This window comes from Zosterops lateralis (assembly GCF_965231275.1).
Source record: "Zosterops lateralis genome assembly, chromosome: 6".
Taxonomy (NCBI): Eukaryota; Metazoa; Chordata; class Aves; order Passeriformes; family Zosteropidae; genus Zosterops; species Zosterops lateralis.
This window is the reverse complement of record NC_139761.1, coordinates 17,585,872-17,604,810: the sequence shown is the minus strand read 5'-3', so window position 1 is coordinate 17,604,810 and position 18,939 is coordinate 17,585,872. Positions and strand designations below refer to the sequence as shown.

At 39.6% G+C, this 18,939-nt stretch overlaps 1 protein-coding gene across 2 annotated transcripts in view; it reads right to left on the bottom strand.

Moving 5' to 3' along the window:
- Positions 1–14,201, bottom strand: part of PTPN21 (protein tyrosine phosphatase non-receptor type 21) — a 45,360-nt gene extending 31,159 nt beyond the window's left edge. For both annotated transcript variants that reach the window (XM_083863900.1, XM_083863901.1), the window contains exons 1-2: positions 13,768–14,201; positions 10,001–10,374 (exon numbers count right to left, since the gene is read on the bottom strand). In XM_083863900.1, the coding sequence (XP_083720026.1) occupies positions 10,001–10,180 (180 nt within the window). In that variant the 5' untranslated portion in view covers positions 10,181–10,374; positions 13,768–14,201. The remainder of the gene's footprint in view (positions 1–10,000; positions 10,375–13,767) is intronic.
- Positions 14,202–18,939: the final 4,738 nt, after the last annotated feature.

The window sequence follows — 18,939 nt, the reverse complement described above, 5'->3', positions numbered from 1 at the left end:
ATAAACATTTTAAAACGCTGAGCAAGGCTGTGGGTTATTGAAAACTTCAGGGAACTGTAGAGACATTTACCATAAAAAGTAGACATTACATCCAGATAACCAGCTCAGGTACATAAGGTCCCCCATCTAAAACTGTACCAGAACTACTCTTTATTTGGAAACAGTTCATACCTCATAACTCTGTTGTGGCAATTCACAAATGCTAGCAGTAGGCACTCACGTGTGACAGGAGATCTAAGGGAAGTGGGGAAGGCAAATGGAAAATGACATGGGACAGCAGTAGAGCAAAGCATGGCTTCTCTGGGCACCTGGTAGGCAGGCTGATATGGGATGCTGAAGGACAAAAGAGCACAGGACAGCTGCTCAGTCAAAGCTGAGCTCATTAAAGTATATGCTGGCTCATAGCATGAGCAGGAAAATGACCAGATACAGCAGAGCAGGAGGATATCTTGCCTGAGTGGGAAACTCCTGACCAAGCCAAAACACAACATACAGTATGCACTGGAACAGATCACTCAGAGATGCTGAGAGATGTCACCCTTGGAAGGTAAAAATCCCACTGGACAGCATCTTGAGCAATGCAATCTGATTTTTATTAGATCCTCTCCCAGAAGGAGTCTGGATCAGAGTGTTTTCTCTTGCTCCACAGTGCAGTTCTAAATCCATACTGCAAAGTCGCCCACTAAAATTTAAATTTCTCCACTACGAAAGTGACTAAAATCTGCCCCCACGGTACTTATTTCGTTCAGTTCTGGACAGCAAACAGATGTGGACTGAAAAATATTAATGTCATTATCATAGCAGAACTAGGTATCATAATTAGGAGTGTTTGAACTGCAGGAGAGAGATAAGTGAATGTTATGAATTACCAATTAGGTTTGTAGGTATTTACATGAAAATTCTCCAAGTCCTTGCTACGTAAACTTTAATATATGTAGAAATTGTAGAAATGCCAACACCTTTAATCCAGTATTTTTCCTTCCATATTTTCAGACATTTTTAAGTTACACAAAATAAAGCTTTTAACAATTAAGTTTTATAAAGCAAAGAGAATATTTATCGTGATTTCTCTAAATCAATAATTTCTGTGAACTAGTCATGGAAAAATTGTCTCCCTGGAAAAAAAGTATTTACTGTTGTTTTCTCAAAAGCTTTAGCATTTTGATATTGTGGAACACAGATTTGAAATTCATTGGGGAGCAACAGCTCTTAGTAGAAAAAGGCCACTTCAATACATTCCTGCAAAAACTCATCCATATATACATCTGAAAATTCCTGTACATACATCTTCTTAGTTTACAGTCTAAACAGGATAAAGAATCCATTGTCATGGGATTCCAGATTTTCCTTACAGCTCTGACAGTCTGACTGGGTGCAAAAACCACAGCACGAGCACATATACCCCATCCCAAACTTCATGGACAGCAACTGAAACAGTGCTCCGTATCAGCACAGACCATCAAGTAATTTGAGGCACAAAAGTCAAGATCCAGCATTGAATTAATAAACCCATCTATTCCATAAACCATTTTGTCTGGGATATTGCAAAAGTAGGAAATTAGAGCCAGTTCTAAGGCATAATGTTCCTTTGGCATTGCATACTGGCAAAATGGACTTCTTTGCTCCTCACTAAATTAGCAAACACGGGTCTAAATGATTGTTAGTGGGTTTGGGTGTTTGGGGGCTTTCTTTCCCCAAGGTTTAAAAAAAATTCTTTAAGTTAAAAATAGTGCTAGCTACCATGTAATCGCAAAATTAGTATTCATAGGATAAAAAATAAATATGTCCAGAAAAATCTCCCTATTTAACCTTGAGATGGGAATGAGTCTTCCCAGTAAACTCTATAAACTCTAGAACAACTCTGGCCCTCTGAAAAAAGACAGCCTACAAGACAAGAAATCAATTGAATTAGAACTATCCATAGAAGAAAAAAAGCAGTTTTTTTCTGTATAGAGGAAGATATCTAGAGAAAGTGTGGAATGGGAAAATTTAAAAATCAAAGTAGAGAACCAGACTATTCCCAAATCAGAAACAGAGTTCTCCATAATGCAAATCCTACAAACCAAATTTTTCTCAGGTGGACACTGTGTGCTCATCACTCCTAAATCCTGAAAGCCAAGAGTCAAATTTAGAAAGTCATAAAAACTTTGAGTTTTGAGAAGACAAAAGAAATATGGCTCTGAATATAAATAATATAAACAACATATTTCTCCTTTCCCAGTCCAGGCACACAAAGTTTGCTGATACCTTAAATGACATTTTATTTCTCTTCTTCAATCCTCCAATCATTAGGTGACTACCACCACCCCACAAGGATATTGTGAAGACAGTATCTTAAATTCCATAAGAGGTTGGGGAAAAAAAAATCTATAGAGTAGGAAACCACAGAAACCCCGTTACGAAAGAAATACCACGTTCACTGCAACATCACATGTTAAAAAGGATAAAATGTACTGAATGACTGACTACTCCTTAATCCTTCCCGCAGACTGAGTAAGGAAAGGAATGCATGTAACAAGGTGTATTTCTCTTTCATCACAAGACTATTAACACCATGCACGCAGTCACAGGAGCCAAAGTCAGACTCTGATCCTGACATTCTGACCCAGCCCACTCCTCTGACAGGACAACCACAGCAGCCTCGGGCTGAACACGACCTAAAATGTGGAACCACAACATTCTGGGCAAGGGCAATGGCCACGGCAGAGACTGAAAGCAAAGGGTAAGAGCTACAGCGGAAAGACTTCTATAGATGATATCACACAAACACATTTGTAAACCAACTAAAAATACACTCCAAAAAAGGTACAGCAATAAACTCACTTGCACCCTTGGTGTACTTAAAGCTTATAGAAGCCCATGTGTATAACAAACGTGAGGAGAAAGAGACCACAAACATTGCCAGTGTTTGAAATGCACTGGTATAAAACACTCCTGGTTCTACACCCTGAATTTAAACTGAATGTATAGACTATTTTTAAGGCATAATGATCACTTGAGTAGATCTATTTCTTTGAAACACTGACCACTTTTTCTTGCCTACAGACAGAACTGAGCAGTTACTGGCATAATGGACTAAGAAAAATGTTTCCACATTTTAAAATATCCTCTGGAATCCAGCATATCTTTCAACAAGCCATGCAAAATACCACAGACCAAAGCTGGTCTTCTGACTTCTATGCAAACCTTTCACTTCACTTCAAGGGCAGAATTTGATCCTGTGAGTTTTCAGAGGAGCTTATGCACCCTGGAATATTCGCACTGATTAAAATAGAACCCACTTTTATTCATTGCTAAAACATTTTATTATTAGCAGCTCAGGACAACATCCAGTGCTAAAAAGAATGGCATGACATAATTCTTAAAGTATGTTAAGCTGTTAAGATTAACACTACTTTGAGGTTCGTTTATTTTAGTGACTTATTCATGACCCACCCCTCTGAAGAAAATCAAATAGAAATAAAAAGAACATATAGTTTCTGCACAGTTAATTTTTATCTACTTGTTTTCTGACACTAGAGACAGTAAATATTTTTGCATAAAATTTCAAGAGCTGTCAAGAGCACAAAAGTACCAAAAGGCCCACATAGTATTTACAGCTCACAAGTTGGTGAGAGTGACTTCATCACTGAAGTCACCCAGACTTCCTATGCTGAGCAGAGGAGTTTCACCAGGTATGAGTGCCACAAAACTACATTACTGCAGGTGACTGTGTTAGATCTTTTGGCATGATGTACAGTGAAAGCTGGACAAGTGGGGCTGATCAGCCTCAAGAAGAGACAAAGTAAAATCTTACTGTGCACTTCAAATGCCTACGAGCAGAACACAGAGAAGACAGAGCCAGAGTCTTCTTGGAAGTAATCACTGCACATATGAGAAGCATTGGGGACAAGCTGCAACGTGGGAAATTCCAATTAGATCAGGAAAAAAATTTCACAACAAGACTAGCCAAACACTGGAACAGATAGCCCAAAGAGGTGTCAAATCTCTATCCTTAGAGGCACCTGGATGATAAATTCACCCAGGCAACCCCTGAAGCATCTGATCCTCCTGAGCAGAGGGTAGGACCATGTAACCCTTGGAGGTCCCCTGAAGCACAGCAGTGTTCAACCTTACCTATTTAATAATACATTGTCCAGTTAATTTCTGTACCCTGTAATATAAATCTTAAAAAATATGTCATAGATTACCAATAGGTTAGAAAGGAGAATTGTTTTCTAATGGTTAATACAGCGCCTTCTAATTAATACATTTGGTTACCTGCCTCAAGGGTACCAGAGGAATCACCATCCTAAGATCTGAGGCAAAAAATCAGAAAAAACAATAGCAGAAGAATGCACCCAAAATACATTTTCAAGCTTTTTCTCTTTTACATTGGTACATATGAGACTTCCCTGATCAGAATGCTGAAAACACCTTCTCATTATTGAAGGATAAGCACTGCAGTCAAACTCTTAAAATCCCATTTAGCCCAAGGGCTCCACCACGTCTAGCTTTATTATATGCTTGGATACAGAACAGCTCCTGCTATCAGGATAGCACAGTTTAAATAAACCACATGCAGCAGAACTGAGTCAATAATCTTGTTCTAAGCACAACTGGTAGATACCAAATGAAAGCTTTTCCCTATGCCCAATGCTAAGAGCTACAGAAAGAGACAACAGGCCTTGAAAATTCTCCAGAAACTCCATTCTTATCACAGCAAACAATCTCCTCCACAAAACTTTCTGATCTCTAGCTGAGAAAGGACTTGGAGCAGCTTGGACTGGCCAGTGTACAATATCCAAGACTTCCTGGAAGTGGTGGAGAAAAAAAACTCTGACTCTCGTCATGTACCAGCCGCCAAGTAGAAAGTTGCACTTCTCTATAGACTACCATGACCAATTCTTGCAGAAATAGGAGGATCACTGACAAAACCCTTCCCTTTTCCCCCATATTGAAGCTATTTGCTGTTTTTGTTGTTCTAGCACTGACAAGCTCTTCAACTGTAGCTGCAGGAGGAAGTATTTAGCAGAGTAGGTATATGAACAAAGAGACAATTTAGTCTTAAATCTTAGTTCTTTCATAATGGAAAACATTTTTTCCAACACTCACACCCACAATTATCTTCTCCTAACTACTCAAATATAGATTTCACAAATGCTATTGAAACAAAGTAATTGCCAACTATAGTTTAAAGCAAATCAATATGTTGCAAGGTAATCTGATGTATTCTAGTTTATTCAAATGAAGCACTGCAAATCACAATACACGGTGTTTCACACCCTTCAAATATCTTAAACAAACAATCTTCTAAAGGCAAAGAAGATTCTACTTATCTGGACAAGTAACAAAGGTAAGCTGACTAATTTACAAGCTAAAGAGCCATACCTCCATAGTGCACAGAAAACATTATAGCCAAGGCATATTTTAACTTCTGGCAGAGATAGGTCAGTTATCGACATGACCCAGAAATGTAGAAATATACTTTTTTTGAAAAAAAAATCATGCTTTTTCCCACCACTGTTCAAGGCCCTGAGAAGGATGAACTCACATAACTGCTTTTGACTTCCACCTTACACATAACTGACAGAAGAAGCATCATGTTCCCCTTCATCAGAAGTTTAAGTTCTGATTGCTTTACTAAAGGGAAAAGCCAAATTTCAAGGCAGCCTAAAAATATGAAACAATAAGCTAAAGCCTTTGCTTCAGAAGTAAAGAAAACCTCTTCTGTCAAAATTGGTATAAAACTGTACGGCAATTCACTGACATGACAGTAAACAAAATGCAATTAAGTGGTATATTCAAATTCTGACTTAACTTTATAAAAATGCTAAGGAAATCAGGGGAAGGCTTCCTAATTGCCATTATTGTTCTCATGGAAAATCCTTAATTTTGTGCTGCTCAGTGTAATAAGTCTGAGTGCATTCCCTTCACCTGAATGTATATCTACTTTTCTTCAGAGAAAGGAAGAACTACAATAATTGAACTGAGGCAGTTACTGATTTTTGCCTGACTGCTCTATCCTTCAATTTATCTTCATTCCGAAATTACAGTTATCACACTCTTATAATTAGTATTTCTTTTAGATGGATTCAAATTTGCTTTTCAATAAAGCAGCATCTTTTAAACGAATCAGGTTACACGTGGAAGATCTGCATTCTTATATACATTCCTCCATGTAAATTTCTCCTTTCCTAATTATAAGGAAAATCCAGTTCAGGGAGACAACCACAGCAGTTCAACTTTGAGCACTGCTTCTCCTCTTATTCCTGTAAGAATCATCTAAAATGTTGTCAGACTTTGATACAACACATAAACATAACTACGTTAATGATCCTCTGTCACGACATGGCCCAACTCTTATTTGTCAGTCAATAAGGTATACTGATACACCAACTGCATTTATGGTTGCACTTGGTCTAATTTTAAAAACACTCTTTTCATATGCAAAATGCATTTAAGAAACCACCACAATGAAGTAAAGGTATTTTTTTGTGTTTTCTCCAAAAGAGAACTGGTGTTTTAGAATTCAGAGTAAAGTTTTACAGCATAGTTCAAGCATTTCCAAAGCATTGTTTCAGAACTTTGAAGTTATTTAGGATCCAGAAAACCTTGGCTCCTTTTCCTCTGCATGTCCAAAACAAACACAGGAACTTCCATATGCACAACACATACACTCCACAGAAGTTCCCTGGCATTGGTTCTTACACTTGTACTCTACCATATATCTGCAGTTCAGTCAGAATTTGCTTCTACACAGAAGCAGAATTTGCCCCTTCTCTCTGGTTTAGAAGTGCTATTAGAAAACATCGACAAAAATCAACAGGAGAAAGACACCAGTTATAACACCTGCCAAACCTAACTAGCTAATATACCTTACAATGTTTTAAAAAATCCCTGTGTTTTCAAGGATTTCATTTGCATACTCATGCCCTGGATGTAAGATTAGCACTGCTGTGCTAATCTTTTTAAGGTAGTTAACCACCAGAACTCTCAGCAGTTTTTCAAAACTTGTGATTCCAGAATGGTTTTCTGTAATAGCTTTTTGCATAAATCATGTTTGGTTATAGTTCCCTCACAGGATAAAAGACAGACTGTGCTACAAAGGGTAAGTAACTTATGTTCACTGTTCCCTTTGGCTTCTTTCCCCAGTTCCTCAGTTTAAGAGAGCTGGATTACATACTCATTCCTGATGAGTCACAATCTAGGAATACCAGAAGATACTCAGTTTAATGAATTCCTTTCACTTTTCTATAAAGTTTATCATTCTGTGAAAAAATAAAATTGTCAACATATGTAAATCTTCCTAAATGCTAACCATGTGTCCATACTAGTATACAACTTGGAAATTGAGAAGTACTAATTGGAAAATAAAAAAGAAAAACAGTGTTTGGCCATGCAATGCATAATTTGAAGATTAGTCATTTACATAAAGATCTGTTAAAACAAATATGTCAAAAGATGGCACACCATTAAAAATAGTTCAGTTCACTGTCCAAATTCAGTAATTCCAGACTACACCACAGGGAAAGACTTATTTACAAATGTTGCCACTGAATGTGTAAAAAATGGTAGACATTCCCCTAATTCCTCATGCAGTAAACTGTTTTGAAGATGCTTGGGAACTGCTTGTCCTAGCTGTGTAGGCCATATACAGTAATCTGAAACCGATACCTTGGATTTGAGAATGGTCCCGAGTCTCAGTATTCAGATAAACAGTCACACTTTCATGTTTAACACTTGGAATTCAACTTCATACTTTAAAGCTGCCCAGTGCACTAAAAATATGCTACTTCTTACAGAAATACTTTGTATTTTACTGTATCAAAGACTAAAGTTGTTTTTGCAGATTTAAGGAAAGTGCTGAACACATATTTCTTTCTGAAAACTTTCTACTAAGCAAGCCGCCAGGAATGATCCAGTATCTGCTTGGCAAATCTGACTATTTAAAGGCAGAACAACTTTTTTTGAATGCAAGCTATGGAAAGTAATTTATACGCCTATTTTCCATTCCCTTTTATTGCAACACGTTTTCCTGCCAAAATAATCCATGCAAGAATGCATGACTGAAGGAATCTGCCCAGAGTTCAATAGTGTACTGTCCACTCCCTTATTCTGATATATGACTCTTAATTGAGAGAATTGCATCTCTTGCTCTCTTTTTCTTTTTGGTTTTTAAAAAGATTTTTAGGCGTGGATCCAAAGAAAGAGATAATGAAGAATAGCTGAAAAAACTGCATCTCCAGCACTCTCTGGCTAGTTCAATAGAAGCTAGTAGTCATCATTCGGGAAGACAAAGCCTTTGCATTTTGCAAACAGTAAAAATTCTATACTTTCTGTGACTCAGAAGTCACATCTGAAGTGGACAGATAAAACTGACAAATTCTTTCAAAAAAAAAATTGAATTCTAAATATATTATATTGATGTTTCTAAGTTAACGCTAAGGCTACAAGCATAGCTAGATTCTCCTTTTGCTAGAAGGAGAAAGATTAAAACAAGACAGCATACCCTTGCAAAAAATTGCATTTTCCAAAAGAACTGTACACTGAAAAAATACGTGGAGACTCTACAAGAATGTATATTGCAATTGAAAACAACCACAGATTAATGATTATAGATTAATGGTTTCACACCTATTTCACTTTTTATTATTCTTTAAACAGAAAAGAGAAAACACATTTCTGAGAACAAATGATTATTTGTAACATTTCCCACTGAGGAATCCTATAGTAATGCATGGTTTCTAAAGTAATAACTGTTTGCGGGATTGTGTTCTAAACATATTTGCTCAATATTTGAGCGAAGTTACCAACAGTTGCTGTTGTTTGACAATAAGAAGATAATATTTTAAAAGATCATAGTTATAAATGCAAATATTTATTATTAATTATTTTCACAATTACTCATATTTTGGTTACCTAAGGACAGGGTTTTCATCCTGTATTTGAATCCCATAATCAAAAGGTCATTCTATGGCAGACCACTCAACAGAACAAAAGCACATTTTTCAGAACAATGTTAGCAACATTAAACTTGTATCACTAGTTTTCTCTCTCCTGCCCCCCAGAAGTGCATATGCTGTCGCAGTTCAGTGACTCCAAAATCAACTAAACTAAACCTTTCAGACTCTAGGGGGAAATGTCAGTTCATACAGGATTGAGAGCATTCAAATACTGCATTCAAACCACCTGTGATCAACAAAGTTATAAAATAGTGACACTGGTTCATATGTTGGTCGTCCATGTAGATTTCTATTAACATTTTGAAGCTTAGAATTTCCAAAGGAATTCACTCAACACAGGAGGTGTAGGAATAATCACTAAATGTGTGGAAGAGTAATCTCAGTTCCAAAAGAATCCTTCAAAATATCAAGTATCAAGTAAGTTGATTCTGGGGGGAAAACTTAGGTTGAACAGATACTTGCGTATCCAACTAGCACAAACCAAGTCTCATCATAATGCCAGCACTCAATCTATATGACTATATATGACCTCCAAGACAGTGTCTGCAAATATATTTGTGGTATTTAAACAAGCAAGACAAACAGCTGGTAACTGGTACACTTATCACATTCTGTGCTTTAGATTCTTTTCACAGCACTAATCCATCAGAAAAAAACATGCACACAAATAACTTTCTGTCTTATGACTCAAGTCTGGCTGTAGTTTTTTACCATGTTGCTTAGGTTGCTTAGGTAGAAATTATTTTCTTCCTTTGTGTTTTTTTTTTAAGCAGAATTTTCAGCACTGTCACATTTAAAAAATAATTGCTTTATTATTCTAAGCTTTTATTCTCCAAAACTTCTCACATTTCCTGCCCTTGGACATTCCCAAAACTCTGTAACAACTTTCGTAACTGTTTCGGAGCAATTCAAGTCTCCATAAAGACCAGAAGGTGAAGAAACGGTGGGAACACAGGACAGCTGCTCCAGTAGCTGATTACCCTACATGGCAAGGATTTACCACGGAGGTCATCTGGCACCAAAAACGAAAGTTATGCCTTCACTTGACAACTCACCTCCCGCAATTCAAGCCTCTGAGCCACTGCTTCCAGACTTTCCTGGCCCGTGCTTTCCACTGACAGTGTGAACTCCACGAATTCATTGTTGAGCAGCTGGATACGAGCCACCAAGCAACTCTTGCTGGACACTGTGTAACGTCGAGTTCGTTTCAATTTTAACCCAAAAGGTAGAGGCATCTTCCTTTTCCCCCAGGGATGGTCAGCAATAAAGAGCTACTACCACTGAGACCTTGAGAGGTGACGAGAAGTCACCTCCTCTCAAAAGGTAAGGAGCTGTTAAGTCTCCAGAGATCAGCCAGCAGCAGCAGTATCCATTAAAGCCAAGCAAGTTTTCCACCAAGAGACAAGGAGAAGAGACATCCACTGGAGTCCTAGTAAGGAACAAAAGAGAAGAAATACAAGAATCAGAAATACTTTGACTGAAAGGGGAATAGTAACATGGGAAAAATAACATGTATATTTTTGCTAAATCTAAATAATCAGCCTACCTTTCCAAACTGCAGGGCTCTTATGTATTCAAATAATGAAATAAGTACCAGAGTTTCTGGTTTTTCCACAGACGACACTGGGTTTTGGCAAGTTGATCTCTTTTTTTAAACTCACAAGTGAATAATGAGTCTTAATCAGGTGTGACTGCAATGTCTTAAGATAAATATTTATAAACTGAATTGATATTTAAATGAAATTTGTCTATGAAATCTGAGGTATTTGCAGTACTCAACAAAGACATTTTCTTAAAGAACGAATCCAGCAACCTGGCTTGTTTTTCAGAGCATCGTGCAGCCTCAGACACCTGCTGTTGGATTAAACACAAAACAAAGCCCCAGAAATGATAAACAGGGAAAAAAAGAAACGCACGGGAGGCATAAAAACTCTCACCTTAGCCATTTCCTAGCAGACAAAGTGCAATTCCTCTAATCTTCCACGGATTACAGCAAATCATACCATTATCCCTTACGCTAAACTGCTGTATGATGCTCCAGGTTATGCTTTGCCTCACCAAGGGAGTATGTGAATTCTGAGAACCATTTATTTTCTAATTTTTCCTTGAAAAACCTACTCTTACCCAGACTACAGGCAGCCACCCATCTCCCCACCTTTTGCAAACACCTTCACGCCTCCTCTCCTGTCAACTCCATTCCACACTTTGCCTTTCTCCTCTTCCAAGTTCTTAGGGAAACTTGTCACAGCGTCACGGAAAGGAAGGCGCCGTAGCGATCCCCCCGCTGCCCTGGGCAGGAGACGCCATTCCCTCGGTGGGGTGGGGTGGGGTGGGGTGGCTCTGCCCTGGGCTGGGCTGGGCCCCGGAGCCGCGCCCGGGCCCGGCAGTGCCGCCCGCACAGCGCCGCCCGCACAGCGCCGCCCGCACAGCGCCGCCCGCACAGCGCCGCCCGCACAGCGCCGCTCTGCCCCGGCACCTCCAGCCCAGGGCCGCCCCACGGACGGGGACAGAAAACAAACGCCTACTTTTCTTTCTTGATTTTTTTTTTCCGGAGTGGTACACATTAAAAGGCACAGGTATCGTGCACATATCAAAAGGTACAATTTGATTTCTGAGGACTCGCAGGATGACCAGACTGGAGGAAGGTGAGGAAATGCGTTTCTTTGGAAAGGAGAAACCGGAAGAAGTGCTCTTCCTAGCACACCTGCTTTTCAACTCAAAGGTATAGCTGTAAACAGATACCACATTCTCCCTGGACATTGATATACCCACCTAGAAACTTATCCAACATAACCACAAAGTCTTGAGGCTAAAAACCTCGTATGTACTCCCTACTCCCCAGCCAGCAGCACCAAAGAAGAAAGGAAGGTGGAAAGACATTAAAGGCCTACAATGGGAAGAAAAAGAAGGCAGCATGGCATTTTTTCTCAATGATATCTTTGCAACCCTACTCCAAAGAATGACCAGAAGCAGATTTCATGACCTCGTCTGTGATAATCTTGAAGCAGTTCTCCCATTCTACACAATCCCCATCCTCAACAGACACCACCTAAAATCTTAGCTGAATGAGAAAACAATCCTCACCCAAACATCAAAAAATTAACTTTTGGGGGTACCTGCAGAATAAGTAACAACAGATAACAAAAGGTTTCCCTGAAAATTTTAGGGATACAGATGGAATCCTCACTTTATTACTCCCTTTGCACTTTGATCCTCAAATCCAGCCCTGCTTGAACAGCATGCAGGGAATGCTCTACAGACAGAGGCTTTTACTCCTCTGTCCACTGCCAGCACAATCTTACACTGGGTTTATTCCTGACTGAGTAACTTTTAGCTGGCTGACCTTAGCTCATGTCCCCGAGGCCCATTTTCCAATAAATTTTTTGCACAGTTAGGTGTCTTCTTTGGTGCTACAGCAATGAGAGAATCCAATTTACTCCTCTCTGAAAGCTACACTCAGAAATGCAGAAGTGTTTTAATCTCAGGCTTTATGGAGTAATACTGAGTTTCAAAGACTTTAAATCTTTTATGCCCATATCAAAGGTTAGAAAAGTATTCTAAGAGCATGGGGAAAAAACCAACCAACCAACACCACCAAAAAACCCCACCCAAAATCACTAACCACACACTAACCTGACAGGTGAAATTTCCAAACCATCTAATGATGACATGAGGCAGCCTCAGACTTTCAGTTATTTCACTACGCAAACAGGTAGCAATGCAAACATAGGAAGGAAGTTTAGAGCAGAATTTTCAGAATGTGCCAGCCAGGAACATTCTCCAGGTTTTGATCTGTTGTTTACATTAAATGCTCCACTGAGCATTTACCCTAAATTATTTCATTTTTGTACACCTGACAGAATTTTCATGACTTCTGAAACCCATTTATAACAAGAAAAACTCAAGTAATTAACTTCCAGGCCATGTCACAAAAGACCAACTAAAAAAATATTCCTAATATATAAGAAATATTGTAGAATTAAGGCAAATTTGCTGAATAACACCAGGGTATCATTCAGTATCTTCTACTGCTAGCCATGTGTAAGTTCTTGCAAACATAGCTGTACTGGTTTTATTCAGCAGCTGTGCATTCTGCATTCCTAGGTGCTCTCAAATTTGCATGCTGCATTACTTTAAATTCAGATCTACCTACATTGTTTTAAACTACTTTAGTCAAAACTCATGGCTACATACTGCCAGGAGTTACAAATCCAACTGATGACCTTTACAATAACAAGCTTTTATTTACCAAGTCTGGAATTTTCATACAACAGCTAAAATGTTTTTAGTGGCCAAGCTTTGTACCTTTATATTTCAACAGAAACTTGTCATTTCAAAAATGCTATATTAGAATTTCAGCAACGTGGCCGTGACTAATGTGTGATTACTGGGCACTGTGCTTTCTCCTTTACCTTCACCTCTCACTCCCCCCTCAATTATTAGCATTTTACTTTACAAACATTTTTAAATAGCATGCATAAATGACAGTAATCAAAATAAAACGGCAATATATTATGGTGAAAACGGGTTCCTATTACTTCACATTCTTGAAACACATATACTTTTATTTCAGAAATATTTGGGCAACTAAAAAAGTAATCAAAACACTCCACCCTCTCCTTGTTTTACCAGTTAATCTTTGACATGACTCTTGGACTGAGAGAGCAGCAGTAAGTGCATATCTCAAACTTCGTCCACCTCCAGAAGCACAGTCCCACAACCATTTACTTTTCCAAAAGTGGTTGAAACTCTTCAGCCTTACGGTACACAGCAGAGAAGATCAGCCGCTATGTTTTTACTGTGCCCGCTGTTTTCCCCTTACCTTGCACAGCGATCCAAAGACACCGGGTCTCCTTTCACAAACGTGTAGCCGAAAAAAAACCCCAACGCTCCAAGACTTCTTCTCCCGGAGCCATCTCATCTGTATTCCTCGGGAACTGACTTACTGTGCTCCTCCTGTCCCAAACAGCTGCTATCTCGGCTAACCCACCTTCTTCTCAGATCACTCATAGTGAAAACATTCCTCACTTCCTGTCTCAAAAAACTTGCTGTGGATATCATTCCACTGGGTAAAGAGCTGGGGGGTGGAAGAAAATACTACAACAAAATAAACCTGTGCCAGCCAGCTCTTCAGGCGGCCTTTTTCATGTGACGCTGTGCCGCATGAGCGCAAATTGCGTTCTCAGGAATATTTTCAAATCGGCCGTCCCTGGGTGCCTCTGTGTGTGTGCGTTTAATTTCTTTTCCTGGAGGCGTTCCCCTCGCTCTATCCATGCGGAAGGATACGCTGAAAGAATTAAAGCGAAGGCCCGTATGCTTGTAGCCCATTACCTCAGAGAGTTGGAATGCCTGGCAGGGAGAATGTCAGCAATGAACAGCTGCTTCTCTGGCTACGGGGGCACTACAGAAATAGGGGTTACAACAAATAGCAGGCAATCCTTGCTTTTTTTAATCATATGATCATTTATTTTAAGCCTTTCCAATTAAGGCAAACATCTTAACAAAATTCTGTTGGTCTTGCTTTCATGCAGCTTGGAAAGATTTTCAAGGTTTAATCCCTGTGTGCTTTACCAAATGACCTATGCACATACATTTATGTCCTTGCAAAGTTTCAGCTGTTGGTGAGATACACAGCAAAAAAATGCAGACTAAAGGCTGATCTTTTAGCCTGTCTGGACTTAAATTTCTACTGACACCCAAATGTGTCAGTAGAAATTTTACCCTTTATAACAACTGTCTTAGCAAGCTTTAAATGCATATAAATTCAGGAATATTTACCGTGTTTAACTAATGCAAACACCATGAGAGGGGCTGTGCTCCAGTCTCAGAAGTATATGAAGACCTTCATATGTTTGTGTGCATGTGAAATCAACAATTGTTACATGCAATTTGGAATATTGGCTCTCCACATTGAGTGAACCAGGTAAAAGTATATACAAACTTGGAACCAGTCAGGGATGAGGAAAAAGGTAAAGTGAGTATGTGAACGCTGACTAATAACTTTAAAACCTAGAAAGTGTTTTGGTAATGTGAAGTGCACAAACATGCTACTGTCTGAGCAGGTCTAACCTGCAGGTCAACTATGCAAATAGCAAGTTGCTCACGAGGACACTAATCTCAGCTGAAATATGTAGGTAATTTTGTACTGTAATGAATTCTTCTGAGTTATTTCTCCTAGACACAACCATCTTCCCTGAGATCAGAGGAGTATCTCTTTTTTCCCCTCCGTACATCAGCCATAATTATGATGAGCAGTCCATAAGCAATATATAAAACATTAGTTGAAGGAGTCTTATGTTCAGTAAAATAAACTAACTTTGAACTAGCCTAAATGGATACCCTTTTCTAAATGTGTCTGCTAGAGGACAGAACTGCAGTTACTTGCTGGAGAAAACTGACTGATACAATGTATGAAACAGCCAAGCCACAAAAATACAGAGTTACAGAGGCAACCCCTCCTACTTCTAGACAATTCATACTGGAAACAAAGTCTGAATTCTCTTATCTCTCACATTTCCTATTCTAATTCTTCATCACACCCTTTTCCTGCCTGATTCCCTGCCTAGAACTTGCATTTATTAGACTTTCCTTGCTTTCCATAGTTAGTTCTTGCTGCATTTTCCTTCTTTTCATTTACATTGAAGACAACACCTCATCTTAAAAGAGACAGCTAGGACATTGTCAACATGCTCCTCTGCAGCTTACACCTTCTTTTGAAGCTCATCATATTTGTATTCACGAATAATTTTTTCTTCTGCTTTTTCCTTCTTATAACCCCAGTTTTTGTCCCAGCTTTGTGTTTTTTCCACACTTTCTCCATATTGCCCTGCCTCATTTTTTATTTTTATCTCACCATGTCTCTGTTTCCTGCTTTGCTCCAAATATCAACTCTAATAAAAGGGACAGAGAGACAAAGGCAGCATGAACATGTGATGGACTCTGATAAAGACACATCAACAAGATGTGGAGTGATTACCTGAGGACACAATATTGAGCTTCTGCTTTCCCCTTTAAGCCCTGTCAACACTCACAACATTCATGGTTCTTTCATGGTTTATCTTTGCCATACTATTTATTCCATTGTTGAAGTTTATGTGAGGAAACAAATAATATCCCAGAGCAGCTGAATTTTGCAGTCCTTGTTCTATAGGTACAAAGGAAAGTTTCTGCCCACTGGGTTGAATATGCCCTGCCCATAGTGGAACGGGGATAAACCTACTTTTTTTCTCAGAAAAAGGGAGAGATCCTCCCTTCTGAGACAAGTTTTTGGAGGGTGGTTGTTTTTTTTTTTCTTTTTCATCTTGGTCCAAATATGTGATTGCACTTCGAGTGTATCAGCCAATAGGTGGAAGTTGATGCAAATATTCACCTTATTTGAATTCTGGAGGAACTCTCCAGCATCTAGTCTTTGTATTGACCAAAGGTAAAACAGAAAGTTGGAAGCAAGCCAAACAGGAAGCAGAATCAGCCACCCTCCAGGCAGAAAAGTGGTATACAAGTATATACTTCTCAACCTAGTGGAGAGTTACCCATTTGTGATAAAAACACAGGCAGGATAACCCAGAAACTGCTAGTTAAAGGGACTTTCCCACAGTGTTGAAACAATGAAGAAGTCATGTGGAAAAATATCTTGATTTACACCATGCAAAATAGTAACTTCATGAACTGAAAAGTCGGAATACCTCTAATTCTAAATCTGAAAGCTGTTCTCTAAACAAATTCACTTTATTCATCATGCTTTGGCTCTGAAGCCTTCCTGTTTTTTCATCACTCTATTTCTTATTTGCAAGAAAGCAAGAGAGGGCTGGGTCTTTATGCATCATTATGTATTTCTGATGGTAGTAGAGAGGAGTGCTAGAAAAATGACCATACCATATGTCTATTACGTACTTGAAGCCTGCAATTTCATGTGTGCAAGATTCATTTTTACTTACAAGGCACTGTAAAGTGTTGACATGTTCTACTAAGTAACTAATTAGGGTTATAGAATTTTCCTATTAGAAGAAAACAGGCACTTTTCCTACACAGGATGTAGTGCTGAACTTGAAGCAATGAGCTCCTGCTGTTATTTGCAAAGGAAACTTTTCTCAAACACATTGTCTTTTTCTAAAGTAAATCCTTATGAAATAAACTTAATTCTTGTTTCTGTACTGCAATAATTATTTTTCTTTTTCCAATAATACAACATAGTATAACATAATTGAAATCATAAAAAGCAAAATGTGCCTCTTAAAGGTTAAAATGAAATGGTTTAATTAAACTAATTTGGTTTTGGTTCCCTCTCACTGTAATACCAATATATTATAAGTAGAGTCAGGCAAAAAGCTCAGATCATTAGCAATAATTAGTCTAAGCTATCTCTGTATGATGTTTGATTTATATTAGGAACAGTGATGCAGAAAGGGATTAATACAGCTGTTAACTACAATGCCCGGAGTTTATTTTAATCAGTGGCATTACTTGTAAAATACCCTTCATCTGTAGGCTGGGCTTTCTATAATATTACTACTCATTAAATCAGCTGAAGTGAATCTGGGGAATTGGTGCAAAGGAGAAATTGTTTGCCTCAAACATTACTTCTTTTTTGCTTACTATTATGCTTACTTTGTATGCTTTTCTCTACATCATTCTTCCTCTCTCTGCAACAAACCCCTTGTAGCAGTAAGAGGAGTAGATGCTTGTACTGGGTGTGTGTGGCTGGTTTGGGTAGTGGAGGGGCTACAGGGGTGACTTCTGTGAGAAGCTGCTGGACGCTTCCTCCATGTCTGATAAAGAAAATGCCAGCCAGCTCCAGGATGGACCCTCCACCGGCCAAAACCAGCCACACACACACCCAGTACTGTTCCATCAGTGGAACTGGTAGCGCCTCTGGGATGACATTTTTATGAAGGGTAGAAAAGTTATTGCGTACAAGCAAATTTCAGCTTGTACTGAGAGAGGAATGAAAATATGTGATAGGAACAGCTCTGCAGGAGCCAAGGTCGGTGCAGAAGGAGGGGCAGGAGGTGTTCCAGGCAGCTCCTGGTGAAGACCATGGTGAGGCAGCTGTGCCCCTGCAGCCATGGAGGTCAGTGGGCGAGCAGAGATCCACCTGCAGCCTGTGGAAGACCCCACACTGGACACATGGATGCCTGGAGGCTGTGAACCTGTGGGAAGCCCATGCTGGAGCCAGCTCCTGGCAGGACCCTGGCCTTGTGAAGAGATGAGCCCACACTGGAGCAGGTCTGCCACTGGGATTTGTGAGCGTGTTCCTGAAGGACTGCCTGTACCCCATGGAAGGAACCCATGGCGGGGCGGTTTGTGAGGAACCGCAGCCCAAGACAAGGACTCACGTCGCAGCAGTGAGTAGGCAGGTTCTGTGGTGGACTGTTTCTGCTGGGAGCAGGAGAGAAGGGAGCAGTGCCAGAGAAAACAGATGATGAACTGATCATAACCCCCACTCCCATTCCCGTTTTGGGGGGACACAGGTAGGGAATCAGGAGTAAAATTGAACCCAGGAAGAAGGAAGGGGTGCGGGGAAGATGTTTTAAGATTTGGGTTGATTTATCATTATCCTACTTTGATTTGATTGTTGATTAATTAAAGTAATTTCCCCAAGTCTGTTTCGTTCATGATTGTAGTCAGTGAGTGAGGTCTCTGGTCCTTGTTTTCCACACATGAGCCTTTTTGTTGTGTTTTCTCTCTCCTGCACTGCTGAGAAAAGGAGGTGATAAAGAGGCTGCGGTGGGCACCAGGAAACATATACAGCTGTAGTGTGGCATTAAAAGTTACTTGAATACTTTGTGTACGGCTATCCCATAATTTATTTGGTTTTTTAACAGATAACTGAATATTCTATCTGTGTAGCTCTCTAGAAAGAGCACTAATAGTGACGAAGCCCCGCGGTTGCTGTTCCGGCACTCAGGGTCCCGCTGGGCGGTGAGGAGCGGGCTGTGAGGGGAGCGCCTCTCTCCACACACCCCGCCCCTCCCGGCCCCGGGTCCCGCAGGGCGGT